This window comes from Malus sylvestris, chromosome 5 (assembly GCF_916048215.2).
Source record: "Malus sylvestris chromosome 5, drMalSylv7.2, whole genome shotgun sequence".
In the NCBI taxonomy this organism is placed as follows: Eukaryota; Viridiplantae; Streptophyta; class Magnoliopsida; order Rosales; family Rosaceae; genus Malus; species Malus sylvestris.
This window is the reverse complement of record NC_062264.1, coordinates 26,775,184-26,792,202: the sequence shown is the minus strand read 5'-3', so window position 1 is coordinate 26,792,202 and position 17,019 is coordinate 26,775,184. Positions and strand designations below refer to the sequence as shown.

The 17,019-nt window shown below is 40.4% G+C and overlaps 2 protein-coding genes and 2 pseudogenes across 15 annotated transcripts in view; 2 read left to right on the top strand and 2 right to left on the bottom strand.

Annotated features, from left to right (window-relative positions):
- LOC126621419 (chloride channel protein CLC-e-like) overlaps positions 1 to 2,824 on the top strand; it is an 84,915-nt pseudogene extending 82,091 nt beyond the window's left edge.
- Positions 1 to 13,048, bottom strand: part of LOC126621385 (histone deacetylase 19) — a 93,013-nt gene extending 79,965 nt beyond the window's left edge. For 3 of the 14 annotated variants that reach the window (XM_050289881.1, XM_050289887.1, XM_050289889.1), the window contains exons 1-4: positions 12,220 to 13,043; positions 11,578 to 12,018; positions 11,051 to 11,281; positions 10,370 to 10,440 (exon numbers count right to left, since the gene is read on the bottom strand). In XM_050289881.1, coding sequence (XP_050145838.1) covers positions 10,370 to 10,440; positions 11,051 to 11,281; positions 11,578 to 12,018; positions 12,220 to 12,747 — 1,271 coding nt within the window. In that variant the 5' untranslated portion in view covers positions 12,748 to 13,043. Of the gene's footprint in view, positions 1 to 9,073; positions 9,346 to 9,439; positions 9,518 to 10,230; positions 10,289 to 10,369; positions 10,441 to 11,050; positions 11,282 to 11,577; positions 12,019 to 12,219 lie in introns of those variants that run through there. The other 11 variants (XM_050289882.1, XM_050289888.1, XM_050289890.1 and 8 more) reach the window with 8 other exon arrangements.
- On the bottom strand, positions 2,832 to 6,027 carry LOC126621404 (uncharacterized). The gene is made up of 2 exons (XM_050289914.1): positions 5,487 to 6,027; positions 2,832 to 5,268 (listed from the first exon to the last, which is right to left on the bottom strand). The coding sequence occupies exon 2, from the start codon at positions 4,259 to 4,261 to the stop codon at positions 3,587 to 3,589; it is 675 nt and encodes a 224-aa protein (XP_050145871.1). The 5' UTR covers positions 4,262 to 5,268; positions 5,487 to 6,027; the 3' UTR covers positions 2,832 to 3,586.
- Positions 13,049 to 14,404: 1,356 nt separating the features above from the next.
- On the top strand, positions 14,405 to 15,871 carry LOC126622700 (tetraketide alpha-pyrone reductase 1-like; annotated as a pseudogene).
- Positions 15,872 to 17,019: the final 1,148 nt, after the last annotated feature.

The following is a 17,019-nucleotide window of genomic DNA, read 5'->3' as shown; positions in this document are numbered from 1 at the left end:
AAGTGTTAATATGCACTTATTTACAAGATATACAAGAAATTTAACTAAATCCGTCTAGGCGCCAGCCGGCCGCCCGACTAGCGCCTAACGTTTTTTAAAACCTTGTTGAAAATACGATTTGATACATCAAATGTCGTTTTCCAATCATGGACTATATTTAATAAGTTACTATTAAAATAAGGGAACTTTAACGAAAAGTTCTCGGTACTATTCATTTTAACAAAAAATCATATTTTTACACTAAAAAGTTAATCATGGTACTATTTACTTTACCCTTTATTTTATCCTTATCTTTAAAACTTAAAATTTTTCAAATCATTTTCATTAATTTTTCTTTAAAATAATCCTTGATTTGGTTAATACGAAAAGAAAAGGAAATTAATGTATATTATTTTATATTAATATGAATATGACTTAATTATTTTGTCAGACATTCATCCATTAGCTGGTCGTGAAAGATTTTTCAATGTGACCGTCACACAAGACGATGTACTACATGTCTTTAAGTAAATGGTTAAATATGTGTGTTAAAAGGTTAATAATTTAAAAATTAAAATTTTCAACTACTTACATAAAAATAAAAACAAATGGTGTATTATCCGTGTTCCCGTCACAACTAAAAATTTTCCCCACTGAACAGTTGGCTCAACTGGTGTAGCAGCTAATGGGAGGCCTGGACTGCATACGGCGCTTCCCCAACGCCCACTTCCACCGCCATTTATGTACCCTGGCCTCTCCACCTCCTCCGTCTTCATCACCGCCGGGAAAAACCCTCCTCCTATTCTCTCCCACATCAAACACCCAAACAAGAACAATCAACACCAAAAATGCCAGTGCTAGGTACAAGAAGAAGGGGAAGATGAAGATGGCAGAGATCTGACTCTCAGACCTCCTTTCTCCCTTCCTCAAAACCAACAAACCCAGCAACAAAAACAACAAAACGATGACGATGACAAAGGAGAAGAACAAGAAGAAGGGGAAGATGAAAACAGAATACAAGGCCGTGGCCGAGGGAACTGGACGATAGTGCTGTCGTCGAGCTTGGTGGGTCTGCTCACCGGAATCGGCGTCGTCCTCTATGTTTGATTTTTACCCATTACTCAATTGTCCATTTTTGCTTTTCTTGCTTGCTTGTTTGCAAAGTTTTGAGCTTTTATCTGAAATTTTACACAAATTGTAAATGTTCATGAGATGCATTAGGATGTGTGTTTTCCATCTGTTTGGCTTGAGTCCTGCAACATGTGAGGGCGCGTGAGGGTATGAAAAACTGTACCACATCGGGAAGTTAAGGAACCTTGCATTAACTTATAAGGAGTCGGGCTACTCCCCCATTTCCAATTTGGGTCGGAACCTCAGGTTCCGTCACTCATTACCCATTTTTTCTTTGCTTTTTTCTTGCTTCGTTATACATAAAGTTTTGAGCTTTTTCTGAGATTTTGACATGAATGGGAAGGTTCATGAGATATGTGACGTGTTCTGGGGTGGGATGCGGCAACGGGGAGCTTCGTGGCTTAGAAGGGAGTACATGGGAGGTACGTAGAAGCAGGTGATTCTGGTTCCAGCTTCTGGGGGTTTGTGTAGAAGTCTAATATCTTGCAGTAATCAAGAGATTTAGAGAGAGAGAGAGAGAATTTGCAGAGAGAGAATGAATATGTGAAGAAAGATTCTCATTAACTTTCACAATGCACTATACAAAAGGATATAGACATATAAATAACTGTCTATTGCCTAGTCACCAATCTTACATGACAGTCTTATCTACTAATTACTTAACCACTATGGTAAGCACTAATCTGGTGCCTTGAGTGCACTTTGATATGGTGATCCTCTATTACCCTTAACAGTTTGATTGTTGCCATAATAAACTTGTTTCGAGATGCTTTTGAGGATGGTTCACAAGATAACAAAGGCAATGAGCGAGGAGGAGAAAAAGGAGAGAATTTATTAGTGAAAATGGGAATGCCTATTTCGGTTTTTGATGGTTTCATGGCTGCATCGTGTCCTTTTGTCAAGGCAATTGCTGCTTGTGTCGCACTTGGGACTGGGAACTCGTTAGGTCTCGAGGTCCTAGCGTTGAGATTGGAACTTCTATAGCCAAGGGTATTGGTGATGTGTTTGATAAAAGTTCACAAAGAAGGCTCTCTCATGTGGCTGCTGGAATTGCTTCTGGTTGGTATTCAGTTTTGTGTATATCTATGCTGCCATTATCAATAAATGTATGCCCTCATTGTAATTGTTGTTCTGTTTTGACAGGGTTTAATGCTGCTGTTTCCGGTCCATCACCACCTAATTCCTCATCCATTTCACTTGTGAATACCACTTCTATGGTCATACTTAGTGCTGTGATAGCCTCTATAGTTTCAGAAGCTGATATTTGTTCTGAACCAGCCTTTAAGGTCCCATACTATGACTTCCGCTCACCTGCTGGTACACTATCAATTATCTGTTGATTCTTCAAAATGATATATTTAAAAACTTATGTGCCGAGTGAACAAAAAATGGTTCTTTTATTTTAAATAATTTCTGCAATTGACTATGGCATCAGTACGTAATCTCGGAGTATTTACGTGCTCCTGGTAATGTGATTTGCCTTTACTGAATATGGTTTCTGAATTTTCCCATTATTTGGGTAGTTGATTTACATTGCATATTCCAAATGGGTAATTTCATATATGATTGTGTTACAACACTAGTTTATTCACTCTACTGGGATGAATTTTTCAGGCATACCTTTAGTATATCTAGAGGTTGATGTTCAAGTCATTGTTTAAAGCTGCGGTTTTAATAATGAGACGTATTCGTATCATTTTCAGAGCTTCCGCTATATCTGGATGAAGTGGAAGAGTGCATCCGGCGTGTTGTGTGACCGCTGTATGCCACTGAAGCTCAAGGGAAAATTTTATAGGACGACAATAAGGCCGGCGATGCTGTATGGCACATAATGTTGGGCGGTGAAGCATCAACACGTACACAAAATGGGTGTAGCGGAGATGAGGATGCTTCGTTGGATGTGTGGGCACACGAGAAAGGATAAGATTAGGAATGAGGATATCCGGGGTAAAGTAGGAGTAGCCGAAATTGAAGGAAAGATGAGAGAAAATCGGTTACGGTGGTTTGGACATGTGCAAAGAAGGCCTACTGACGCTCTGATTAGAAGATGCGACCATGGGACAGAGGTTCAGGGCCGAAGGGGTAGAGGAAGACCTAGGAAAACTTTGGAAGAGACCCTAAGAAAAGACTTAGAGTACTTGGATCTAACGGAGGACATGACACAGGACAGAACACAATGGCGTTCTAAGATTCATATAGCCGATCCCACTCAGTGACTTGGATTTTCCAAGTCTCCAACCGAGAAGTTTTCCTCACTCGGGAAATTAAGGGAACACTACCTCAACCTACATGCCCCACTCACAAAGCTTCAACATACAAGCTTCAACAAAAGAAAATTCAAAGAACTTAGCGAAGAAGGCTTTGGTGTATTTAACACAATACGTTGAAATGAAGGAAAGCTGATTTATTGATATCCCCGATCAGTTACAAATATGTACATATACTTGAGTCAAAATAAACAAACAAGAGGGAGCCTTCACAAAGGTTGCTTAGAAGAAGTCTCAGCAGTCGGTAGAGCCCCAGAAAGAGAAGGCACCGGAGGGGGATCATTCGGAGCCTCAGTACTTGACAGAACCCTAGAAGGAGGAGGCATCAGAGGTTGATCGTTTGGAGCTTCATTACGCGGTTCAGCCCCAGAAGACGAAGGAAATAAATGCCTTTGGAACAAACCCACAAATCTCTGATGATCAAGTAAAACCTGACCATCAGATTCCTTCATCTGGTCAAGCTTCCTCTTCATATTTGTAGCATAGTCATGTGCGAGCCGGTGCAACTGTTTATTCTCATGCTTGAGCCCTCTAATCTCCTGTTTGAGACTCATCACTTCAGCCGCCAATGATTCAACTTGGCGGGTTCGAGCAAATAGGCGTTGGGCCATATTAGACACAGAACCTGCACACTGAACACTGAGAGCCAGAGAATCCTTAACAGCCAACTCATCAGACCGTTTGGAAAGTAGTCTGTTATCTTTGGGAGTGAGAAGGTTCCTGGCCACTACCGCAGCGGTCATATCATTCTTCATCACGGAATCCCCAACGGTAAGAGGACCAGTAGGGGAGACGAAGGATGGGCGCCATATGTTGTCTGGAGAAGGCGGGGCTACCTCTTCAACAAGGTTCAAGTCAAAACGACGGTCGGAGGGGCCATACATTTTCAAAGGTGTTGAAGAGAGAAGAGGTCGGACAAATCAAGATCTTAGAAGTGCAAGAATGGAGCTTCTACTGGTGGATATTCAAGTGTGCTTTGGAACTTAATGTCAGCCCTTATAAAAATCTGCACTCGACGAAGCTTCAGAAATCGAAGAGGCGCCTGCTCAGAAATCGAAGAGGCGTTTGCTTTCTCAAAAGCTGGGCTGCTCAGAGACCACGAGGGTCGATCTCAGAAATCGAAGAGGCGTTGGCTTTCTCAAAAGCTGGGCTGCTCAAAGACCACGAAGGCTGATCTCAGAAATCGAAGAGGCTTGCTTTCTCAAAAGCTGGGCTGCTCAGAGACCACGAGGGCCGATCTCAGAAAACGAAGAGGCACCTACTTTTCCAGCCTCGTCAGCACCTGTCACACGCACACTCAGCTTTGCGGAAATTATGGGCATTCTGTCGAAGATTTCTGGCAAAGTAGAAAGCACATGAATCATACTGTTCAATCACCCACTTCCCACACGCAACAGTAGCTCATGGGTACCACAGATAACTTTGCCAAAGTTCTCTGACAAAGTTGAGACACGTGAAGCTTGCAGCTCCCACTACATCGCTCTGACCAAGAAGGGTAAAAGAATAGCAAAGAAACAACACTACCAAAGTTTAGACACATAAATTTTGAAGGTCTAGCTACCATATTATTACCCACAAGGGTAAAGGAACAGTACCACTGCTGGATAATTGGAAAGTCCATGTGTGTCAACCTCTGTGCTTCGTGGCAAGGTAGACTAGCAAACATGCCCAACCTTTACTCACATTCGAGAAAACACTCCCAACAAGATTGCTTGCTCCAAAATCGAAGAGGCACCGCCCTCCGAATCTCGAGAGCCAGACTCTCAACATGATTACTTTCTCAAAAATCGAAGAGAGGGTAAAGGAACAGTACCACTGCTGGATAATTGGAAAGTCCCTGTGTGTCAACCTCTGTGCTTCGTGGCAAGGTAGACTAGCAAACATGCCCAACCTTTACTCACATTCGAGAAAACACTCCCAACAAGATTGCTTGCTCCAAAATCGAAGAGGCACCGCCCTCCGAATCTCGAGAGCCAGACTCCCAACATGATTACTTTCTCAAAAATCGAAGAGAGGGTAAAGGAACAGTACCACTGCTGGATAGTTGGAAAGTCCATGTGTGTCAACCTCTGTGCTTCGTGGCAAGGTAGACTAGCAAACATGCCCAACCTTTATTCACATTCGAGAAGACACTCCCAACAAGATTGCTTGCTCCAAAATCGAAGAGGCACCGCCCTCCGAATCTCGAGAGCCAGACTCCCAACATGATTACTTTCTCAAAAATCGAAGAGACACTGCTCTCCGAATCTCGAGAGCCAGACCCCCAGCAGGATTGCTTTCTCAAAAATCGAAGAGGCATCGTTCTCCGAATCTCGAGAGCCAGATCCCCGACAGGATTGCTTGTTCGAAAACCGAAGAGGCACCACTTTCCCAACTTCAAGAGCTGGATCTCCTTGGATAAAGCTTATTTGTAATCTTCACACGCAACATCAGCTTTCCAGATACCACAGACCACTTTTTCAAAGTGCTCTGACAGAGTTAAAACATGTGAAGCTGACAGCTCCCACTACCGTGCTATGACCAAGCAGGGTAAAGGAATAGCATTATTACTTGATGTTAGGGAGACTCCTATATATGTCGACCTCCATCCCCAACGGACAGGCAGACCTGCAAAAATGCTCAACCCTTCCTCTTATCTGAGAGGGCACTCCCAACGAAGCCTTTCGAAATTTTCAGTTTTCTTTCCCCCCGATAATACCTCTGTAAACAAGCTATACTAGAGCAAGAATATCTCATATCAGCAGGGTTAAAAGCAAGAGTATCCCATATCATGCTTTTTCCCTGTCTTTTCCTTTGGCCTTGTTCTTACCTGCAAGACAAGGAGAAAGAGAGCAATCAGTCAGCACATGGAATCAAGCTTTCAGCCAGGAACTGACTGCCTGGAATTACTTACCTGGCATTGCTCTCGAGTACTCATCTTAAACATCTTAGGCTTCCAGGGAAGATACCACATCTGCCTGAGGAACAGCTAGGGCAAGTGAGAAGGATACAAGGAAGCATGTGGAGACAAGCGTAACAGCACACGTGCCGATACATCCACTACTCTGTCAAAAGCAAAAGTATCCCATATCAGCAGGGTCGAACGTACTCTAGATTTGATGGACTTGTTTTGACCCTCAAATTCTTCAGTCGGCCTTATACTCTGGAGGAAACCAGAAAACCCTCCAGCCCAGTTCAAGAATAAGCCTGTGGAAAGTTACTTTTTCAAAAGCAAAAGTATCCCATATCATCTCTTCTCATTTTTCTTCTCTTTATCCTTCATGCTGCCTGCAAGATAGGGAGAATGTGAACAATCAGCCGGAACTCTGATTGCTTACCTTGTCTGTCACCTCTTTCAGCAGATACCCTAGCTCGGCGACTTGGGGGACTCCTACTACATGGTTTGTATCGCGCTTGACCAAGCCTGAAACTACAAGTAAGCTTCAAGTGAAATTGATACATTACCTTGTGCATCTCCACCAGTTACAGATATCACCCCTGGATGGAGGAAGAGTACTTCCAGAGAAGATGCCACATCTACCTATGAGACAGATAAGGCAAGTCAAGACGATACCACACTCCGGTACTTAAGTTTCGTGGTTACGAGATCATTCTCCCACAATATTTCCTAATGTCATTTGTACTAAATCATTCACTTGTACTCACTAAAGGAGAGCTTGAACATATGTACTTGTGTAAACCCTTCATAATTAATGAGAACTCCTCTATTCCGTGGACGTAGCCAATCTGGGTGAACCATGTACATCTTGTGTTTGCTTTCCTATCTCTATCCATTTATATACTTATCCACACTAATGACCGGAGCAATCTAGCGAAGATCACAAAAAGTGACCGTTTTCGCTACCTAGGATCTATCTTGCAAGAGAACAGAGAATTAGATGGAGATCTCAACAGAAGAATAAAAACTTGGATCTAACGGAGGACATGACACAAAACCGAGTGCAATGGCGTTCTAGGATTCATATAGCCGACCCCACTTAGTGGGAAAAGGCTTTGTTGTTGTTGTATCAAAGTGCACATCATACATGTAGGTATTTGTTGACAATCTTGACAAGACCGTTGGCCTACCAAATTTTTTTTTTTGCCTATCGTGGGTGGCTTGGCTATTGGGCTGATGGCATTGGCATATCCTGAAATTCTTTATCGGGGTTTCGAGAATGTTGACATTTTGCTGGAATCTCGACCACTTGAGAAAGGCCTCTGAGCTGATCAGTTTCTTCAGTTGGTAGTGGTCAAGATAGGTGCAACCTCATTGTGTCGAGCCTCTGGATTAGTTGGAGGCTACTATGCTCCATCACTTTTTACTGGTGCAGCAACAGGAATGGCATACGGATGAGTTCTCAGTCGAATCCTATACTTCATCTTTTCCATATTGGAAGTAGCATCACCGCAAGCATACGGCCTGGTACTGTTCTATGTCATTTTCATATTTAGAAGATAGTTTACCTTCAAAATTGAAATATCTGGAAATGTTCAACTAGTATGCTTGATATAATGTTTTTTTTTCCTATTTTTGATAATTTCTGAGAACAAAAGTCACATTTGAATGTTATTTTCCAAAAACCTATAGCCATTACCTTCAGTGGCAAATACCTTTCTTTTTAGAAGTAGAATGTGTTTCCTGCAATTGTATTAGTTCTGAAGTGTCGAATGGTCTTTTGACAATTGACATGGAGTGTACATAATATCATTCTCCATGGTAAACTTGAAAAGTCCGAACTTTTCTTGGTGAATATACTATTTCTCTTTCTGGTATTTGTCTGCTAAATTCTGAAGGTATCCCAAAATCTGGATGGAGTTGACAATCGGAGAGATTCCATTTTCAGGTTGGAATGGTGCTAGTCTTGCAGGAGTCTGTTGCATTTTGAATTGACACAAGATTATCGTATTGTGCTGCCGCTACTTGGAGCTGTGGGGTTATCTTCGTGGATTACATCTGGACAGACGAGGAGAAAAGTCATCGGGAAGACTAAGAAACTCAAACAGGGAAACACTAGTAGCATTCAACAACCTGAAGTGCTTTCCCCTACTGCAAATGGGATATCTTCAAGTGGTGCTTCAGCTGAAAGGACATCTAATGCAAGTGACCTGTGCGAAATTGAAAGTTCACTCTGTATAGATGGTTCTGCCTGAACAACTACAAATCTAAATACAACTGATGGACACATGAACATATACAAAGTTATTGGAAGAGAAACCGTCAAACTGGGGTTTTCCTTTTACCATTTTGCCTTGTAATATAGTTACTGGTTTTACTGCAATACCGTATAGGTTATCGTTTGTTAATGAAAAATGAAAAATCTTTAGAGTAAAGAAATGAGTTAAGCAGATTATAATCCTAATTTCTGACATCCAAACTTTTCAAAACATCGGTCACCTACGCCCAGTCATTCAGGATAACGCAGGTTTGAGTCTAGTAATAAATGCTTCCTATATGAACATCATACGACATCCTAAATTTCTAATCCCATCTTCCCAAATGAAAGGAAAATTGGATTTTGGAGAACCAAAATCAGGGGCAGTGGACTACCGATTGAACAATTTGAACTTACGATTCCTGAAAGCAGCACGGTTTTAGGGTTCCGACCAAAGAATTCGGTTTTGGGATACAACAGTATAATGACAGTTCCATGCCTTCCTATTTAACTTTTAATAGTTCAAAACAGTGAAGAAAAAAACATGTACAAGAGGCCAAATTTGGGTACTTATCCATGATAGTTTAAACAAGCGTTGAATTCTTACAAATACAAGAAATGCTAAGATACATGAAATGCTACTGCTCAAATAAATTACCAACTTCACAAATCGATGGACAGTTAAGTTTGAATGACTTTGCTTGTGATCAAGTCACCCTAAATAAATTTGATCGTGATGACGTTTATATCTGGTCTGCAGGCTTATTCATAGTGTCTTGTTCAACTTTCACAGTTGTTGGTTCATCCACTGATCCAGATCCCATATCCAAAGCCTGCAAATATCAATGTCACAGAGAAAACTATTAGTGGGAGGGTTTTCTTATGAAAGAGGAACCTGGTTCTAATGGACTTATGTGTTAATTTCACCTTTGCGCCTGTTGTTATCTCATCTACCGCTGGATCATAGCCTGAGCTTCTAGCGTTCTCCGAGGTCCCTTTCTGGATCTCCAGTGTGCCACAACAACCAGAATTAGATAATGTTGAGGCAAATAAACATAACAAATAGGTTATCATCCATGTTTATGTAAGTTTTAAAATGCGGCACAGCAAAGGAAATGAGCACATCGTAAGAAAGTAATGCTACGTGCAGGATATAAACATATAATCATAAACAGCAGTAGATACCATAGCTGGAAACATTATATTCTCGTAAGAAAGAAAGGGAACATTACTAATCACCAATGTAGGCTTCACGTAACAATAAACAAGAGACAGGATAATAGAGGGGAGCAACGGAACACTATGAAGAGACAAGCTTCCTCTTTCTATATGATTTGGATGGTTTGAATAGATTCTAGTCAAATCCAGGTTTAAGTAAGTTTAAGGTTGGAGCCGTCAAGAATGGTGCATATTGAGTTGGTTCATTGCATTGGAACTTTCATCTTTTAGCCTTTCATCAATATGTTTCTGTTTTTTTGCCATGAACAAACAATATAACCACTTGTCCATTATCAGACAATGAGCACAGTTTTACTATACATGAAATTTAATGTAGTAGTGTTTAAATATAGCCGACCCCACTTAGTGGGAAAAGGCTTTGTTGTTCTTGTAGTGTTTAAGAATAGACAAATGAATTGGCAGCCAAATACAGTGAATAATAGTCTAAATGATTCCACACCCAAAAAAAAGTTGAGCTCGAGAGATGATTTGTGACGTACCGGATCCTTAACTTCAGGTTCAACGATCTCTTTCTTTACTCTGCTTGGTAAAGGCTTACTGTATAAACCATAAATCAGTAAATTGCAAAGACAAAAGTGCTAGATAATGAGAGCAAATTAGGAGAATAAATTGAAGTACCGTTCATCATCAACCTCCATATCAGAATCTGGATCCCACCTCTCGTCTGGGTCATCCTGTTCCTCATTCTCCTGAAAGAATTTCACAAAGAATAATATTAAAACATTGAATACAAGACCATATAACAACGTTAAATGTGGAGTACAAATAACAACTGAAATTAGATAGATTTGAACTAGCAAGCAACATTCTTTATACATAGATTAATAAAAGTCAGAATGGAGCTTTGCTGCTATTTAGATACACAACTTTTCCTTTTGGATCATCACTATACTCATTAAAAAAGTCTATGAGACTTCCATCAAGTATTCTACCAGTTATGGAACAAGAACTATCATATTACAGGAAGGAAGTGGAAAACATAGGAATGTCAAAAATGTAAGTTTGATAGCAAATAAATGGAAGAAAAAGACAGAAATTTGGATCTTCTGCTCATGAACAATGTGGCTTTGGAGTAAATGCAGGCACCAGTTAGCTTATGTTATTAGAAATCTTGAGAACAAGAAGTTGTCTATTACAAGTTACCAATTTAGACTTTAGACAAAAGAAAAGGTCATGCACTTTAGCTGTATCATGTCAAATCAGAAGAAATAATTTCAGTCAAATGATTATTATGTTTTGATGAATATAGAAGATGGAAAAATAAATTAGCTGAGAAAATGATTAGTTGCAGAAACATACCTCCGGAAGCTCAGTATCAGGAGGTCTTTCCTGAAACGGGACACTGGGTGCATGCTGCAGCCTGGAGAGGTTTTCAAGAAGCTTTGACCGTATTTCTTCTAGTAACATGTGAGAATTCTTATTTTCCATATTACTTGGGGCAACATGAAGAGTATAATCTGGACCGAAATACTCATAATACTCGTGCTGTGGCATTTTGTCCTCAATTTCTGCTCCAAGTGCTACTCCAGTCTGTATTACAAACAACATATCAAAAACAAACAAATTCCATAGACTCAAGACTAAACAAAAATTAGATGCACCACATACAGATGCTGTGAAACTACGCATCTCACATTTACAACAGTGTATTAAAGAGTAGTCATCTGCCAGGCACTATAGTCGTATTATGCAATCACAAAACATTAACATGCTATATGGCAAGAGATTATAACTTGCAATAAAAATCATGCTATATGTGCACAATTATATCATAAGTGAAATATTTTGGAAACATTAAAAGGTAAAACAGAATATGAGAAGTATACCTCGTAGCACCAACAACGAGCAACATTGCGAATGGTATAGCCACCGCCACCTAGAAGCAAGAGTGGGACATTGAAGGATCTCATATACCTAACACACTCGGCGTGGCCTTTGATGGAAAGATTGAAGCAACCAAGCCTGTCCCCAGATAAGGAATCAGCACCACACTGGAGAACCACAGCCCCAGGCTTAAAAATTTCCATCACCTTCCCAATGATGGGCTTGAACAAGTAATGGTAGCTCTCATCATCAATCCCATCATCCAATGGAACATTAAGGGAGTAATACTTCCCTTTCCCGTAACCAATATCACGAATGTCCCCCGTGCCAGGAAAATAATCACCAAACTTGTGAAATGAAACCGTCATGACCCTGTCAGTCGTGTAAAACGCCTCCTCAACACCATCTCCATGGTGGATATCAATGTCCACATACAAAACGCGCTGTTCAGGCAAAACATTAACAATTTCAGTAACCCATTTCAGAGATTACACAATACAAACCCAACATAAAAAATTCAGACTTTAACTATGCAATTAACATTTTTGAGAACCCAAGTCAGAGATCATACAAAACATAACAAACCCAACAATCCAAACATAAAAAAGTTCAAACTTGAAGACTATGCAATCAAATTAGCTAACCTCATGCTGCTTAAGAAGTTCCAAAATTGCAAGAACAATGTCATTCACATAGCAAAATCCAGAAGCCTCACACTTCTTAGCATGGTGCAAACCACCAGCCCAATTAATAGAAATATCACAAATCCCATGGTTGAGCTTCACAGCGCCGCCGACCGACCCACCAGCATAGGTCTGGCAAAACGAGTACAACCCATCAAAGACAGGGCAGTCCTCGCCGACATTGAACCGCTTGAGCTGCCGCAGCTGGTCCTGCTGCGTTTCGGGGGTGATGTTCCGGAGGAACGCCACGTAATCGTCGGCGTGGAAGCGGCAGAGGTCGCGGTCGCGGGCCGGGTAGGGTTTGAGGACCTGCATGTTCTGGAGGAGGCCATAGTGCGCGAGGAGGGCGTGGGTCATCCGAATCCGGTGGGGCTTCATTGGGTGTCCCTGCCCATAATAGTAATTTCCCACTTCTGGGTCGTAGAAATAGCTCACCTTCCTCTTCACTCCGTCGGGACCCGACACTAGAGAGTTGCCGCCGGTGTCCATCGTCGGCGGAAACCAGATTTTTCAGACAAAAATTGGAATTTTTTTATATATTTTCAGATTGGTTTGTTGGGTTTGGGGTTATTGGGGGGTCCGTTTTAAACCGGCGGGTAGGGCATCAAATCAATGTAAGGAAAATGCCTTATTTTTGGTTTATTTATATGTGATTTATTCAATGGAGAAAGGAAATGTCTTGGATTTAATTTGAATTGGAAGGAGTGAGATAGAGTTAGTGAGAAGAAAGAACAAGAAGACGGTGGCTTGGCCTTTGCTTCTTGTTTTATTTGTTCCCTCTTTGATATTTTACTCCAATCCATATGTGGAGAGGAAAATGTATGGATTCGAAATTTAGCAGGTCAAAATAGAATGCCGTATTCATCAAGACAATCTTGCACTTGTGTATTTTGTAAGTGATTTATATATAAATATTTATGTTATTTCTCTTGGATATATATTGTGATTGCCTCAAAACCAAAACCAAATGAGAATAGGAAGTGGTACTTACATTAGGCGCAATTTAATTGGAATTATTATTTTTTCTATAAAAAGGGGATTTAATTGAAATTATTGATTTTATATATATATATTTTTTCACGTCCAACGCTACGTGAGAAGTCACGAATTGAGAAAGCTAAAAATAAATATAAATTTAATCAACTGGTACTTTTAGTTAATCTCATCCTAATTTTTAGGTATTTGATTACGGGGCTTGAGGTGAAATCCATACCTTTTTTTTTTTTTTTCCAATTCCGTTTGTCATAGTAAACACATAGAAGTTAGAAATTGGAACGCAGGAACATCAAGATTTGTAATGATTTCAGTTTTACAATATGTCCAATGGCCCTGTCTTTTCAAGAAATTCAATGCCGTATCTACATATAGTATAATGGCAACAACTATCATTCATGAAATTTGGACTCACCATATTGCCTAACAAAGCTCATAATATGTACTGTGAGACAAAATGGTCATCAAAGGTAAAGAATTTGGAAAGCTAAATAAATGAATTCAATTTCATTGACTAATCAACTTAAAAGGTGTCACTAGAAACAGCTAGCATTTAGTGTAATAGTATTTCTCTCTCTAATATTTAAAAGAGATTTTGAGTTTAAATTTCGTCTTTCGAGTTTAAATTTCGTCTTCATCTTTAATCTAAAAATAAAGTGCCCCTAGAAACATGGGCCTCAGAGCAATGAGGCTTCGATATTGCCTTATTGGGTAGATGAGTTTGGTCTCAATTACAATGTGAGGTCAGGCCCACAGAATGATTTTTGGAGTTAAAGTGGACCTAGTTACAATTTAGAGATTTGCTGTTGTGGAAGAGGACTTGCATAGAAGGTATACAATTACCACCATGTGTCGTGCGAATCATACAAGTGTAAGTTTTTCTCCATATGACGTTTGTGATTAGGACGGGCGTCACATTGGAGGTATATGGCATCGGACTTCATCACTTTTGCATGACTTGCCTACTTCTAACCATAGCTCAAGCTAAAAATCATTTCCCTCATGGCATAGGATGGCTTACCTAAACATTTCTTAGTGAGAAATCCCAATGCACATAGCATGTATGTTTACGATGTCTACTTTTATACGTTCCTTATAAAACCTAGTGGCCTGGAATGCAATTGGACTATAACACTGCTAAATTTGAACAGAGATGGATCGAAAACTCGATTCTAAATGCAAAGTTTGCGTTAAGGGGGCTTCTGGATTTCTGGCATCCTAGCTTATAAAGCGGCTTCTATTGTCCGACTATCATGTAACGGGGACTATAAGGGATCCAGGTGGGTACCGTAACCCCCAAGTCAATTTGCTTGAAGTAGCATTGGATTCGTTTTTTCGACACAAAATTTATGTGGTTTTCTCCATGAGTTCAAAGGAAATGAGAAGAAATTGGCGCATTTGTGGAGGCTAGAAGGAACTAAGGAAAGACTAAGATTGGTGAAGGCAGATTTGATGGAAGAAGGCAGCTTTGATGATGCAATTTTTGGGTGCCATGGCGTTTTCCACTCTGCTTCCCCTGTTTTAAAACCTTCGTCTGATCCCAAGGCATGTTGCATGTTTTAACTTTTTCTCGTCAAATATATAACATGTTTTGTTGTCACACCATCAATACAAGTCATACATTTAAACAAAGTTTCGGCATACTAATAGCTGAGATTGATAATCTAACACAAAGCATGCGGGACAAGAGAACGTTTTGCCTAAAATTAATAGTCTTCCACAAGATTATTTTCCTTAACTCATGTCATGCATACACAGACAGAAATCCTGGAACCGACTGTTGAGGGCACATTGAATGTGTTGCGTTCGTGTAAGGAAAATCCGTCTCTAAGGCGCGTAGTTCTCACCTCATCTTCTGCAGCTGTAAGGGTGAGACCAGATGGGGATTTCGCCTCCAATGTACCACTGGATAAGTCATCTTGGAGCTCTGTCGAACTCTGGGAGACTCTTCAGGTCTAGTTAACAATACTCTCCCTCTGTCCTTGTTAAGAATTTTGCGTTGGTACAGATTGTTTGCTAACTGTAGTGTGTAGTCTAACCAATACAGATTTGTTCGGCGAATTCAGCGTAACTTTGAATGCATCCCTTCTCATATATACTAATACCTAGCTGCAAAGCAAAGTAATGCCGAATTTTATTGATCTGTGCTATTACATTTCTTAAGCTCAATGTATTTCTGCAAAGAAAATGGGATTGATATGGTTACTGTCCTACCCTCCTTCGTGATCGGGCCTTGTTTGCCACCTGAGTTGTGTTCTACTGCATCAGATGTTCTTGGCCTGCTTAAGGGTACTACTACTGCTACAGATTTATCTTCGTGATTTTTCGCGCTAGTTCTTCGTTTACTTAACTTCGATTATAAGCACATTACACGGTTATTTGTTTGAACAATCAAGCAGGGGAAACTGAGAAATTTAAGTGGCATGGAAGGATGGGATATGTTCACATTGATGATGTTGCACTCTGTCACATCTTAGTTTATGAGCATGAAAGTGCTCATGGCAGATGTATTTGTAGCTCAACAGTTATGGACAACATTGAGTTGGGTTCCTTATTATCTACAAGATATCCTTCCTTGCCTATCCCCACAAGGTTTGATATTTTTACCAGCTACAATTAATTAAGCATAATTTATCGGTTCCTAGTATGGGCCGATCCATTTTTTATGCTCCTAATAATTAAGAACTTAACTATAAAATGTACCACATAATCAACGGTTTGGGATTCACACTATAACTACGTAGAATGTTTGGGCAAAAAATACGCTTCCTCTTTTTGTATTATTTTTTTTTTTTTTTTGCAATACTAAAAAAAAGGAAATTTAAACTCAAAACCTCCGTGCGATACAAGCGATACTAAGGAATACCACTGTGTCTGGTGTGTATAGAGGTTTGTTAATGCATGGCCCTTTTCAACCCTAAAAATAGTGCAAAGATGGGAAAAAGGCCACGGAAGGCCCAATAAAAGTTAAAGCCCAAAGAAGAATAAGAAGCCCAAGGCTCAACAAAATTAAAGACGGGGACCACTCACCAGTATAGTCCGACTGACCAACATAAAGTACTTTCCGACCCCCAAGACACGTGGGAAGACCGACAACTTTATGGTACAAATCTTTAGGAGCAGACCTACACAAGCACCACTTAGGGCGCATGTCAGAAGTCTACGATGGGACGTAAAGATGGTTGGGCTGTTGCTTGGAGTGACATGGTTGACTAATCAAGACCGACTAGGTTGCTCGACACACATTGATCTTGAAGGGTGTGCAATTCCGACTGAGCAAGTGTCTTTTCACTGCTGAATATCGACTGATGGTCAAAAAGGTTGTCAGCACACTAGTTGATGTAGGTGTCACATTAAATGCTAGAAAAATAAGACTAGGTGAGCCCAAGGCTTTCTAAGTTCATGGAGGGCCTATATAAAGGGGTTGGAACCTCTTGTAAGGGGGCCAGACAACTTAAGGGAGATAGAATTCTAGAATTTAGCCGAGCGCTATTTGTAAACTTTGAAATCAATATAATCTGAGCAACACAGGGGATGTAGTCATGTTTTGGGGTGAACCACTTAAATCCTGAGTCCATTTCATTTTAGTTTCAATTCCAAGCCTACCAAGGGCTAATTATTCTACTTTTTGAGCTTTAACAAAGTGTGAAATGGACATCTCGGTTTCAAGTTGGAGTATGCGTGTTTGAGTCATACTTGAGTTGGCCCACTTAGGGTGTGTTTGGCATGCCGGATAACACACCGGATAGTACTATTTAATACTATCCG

Bases quoted from the DNA above. Each gene is read 5' to 3' on its own strand.
- LOC126621404 (XM_050289914.1), bottom strand. From the start codon at position 4,261: ATGTATGGCCCCTCCGACCGTCGTTTTGACTTGAACCTTGTTGAAGAG.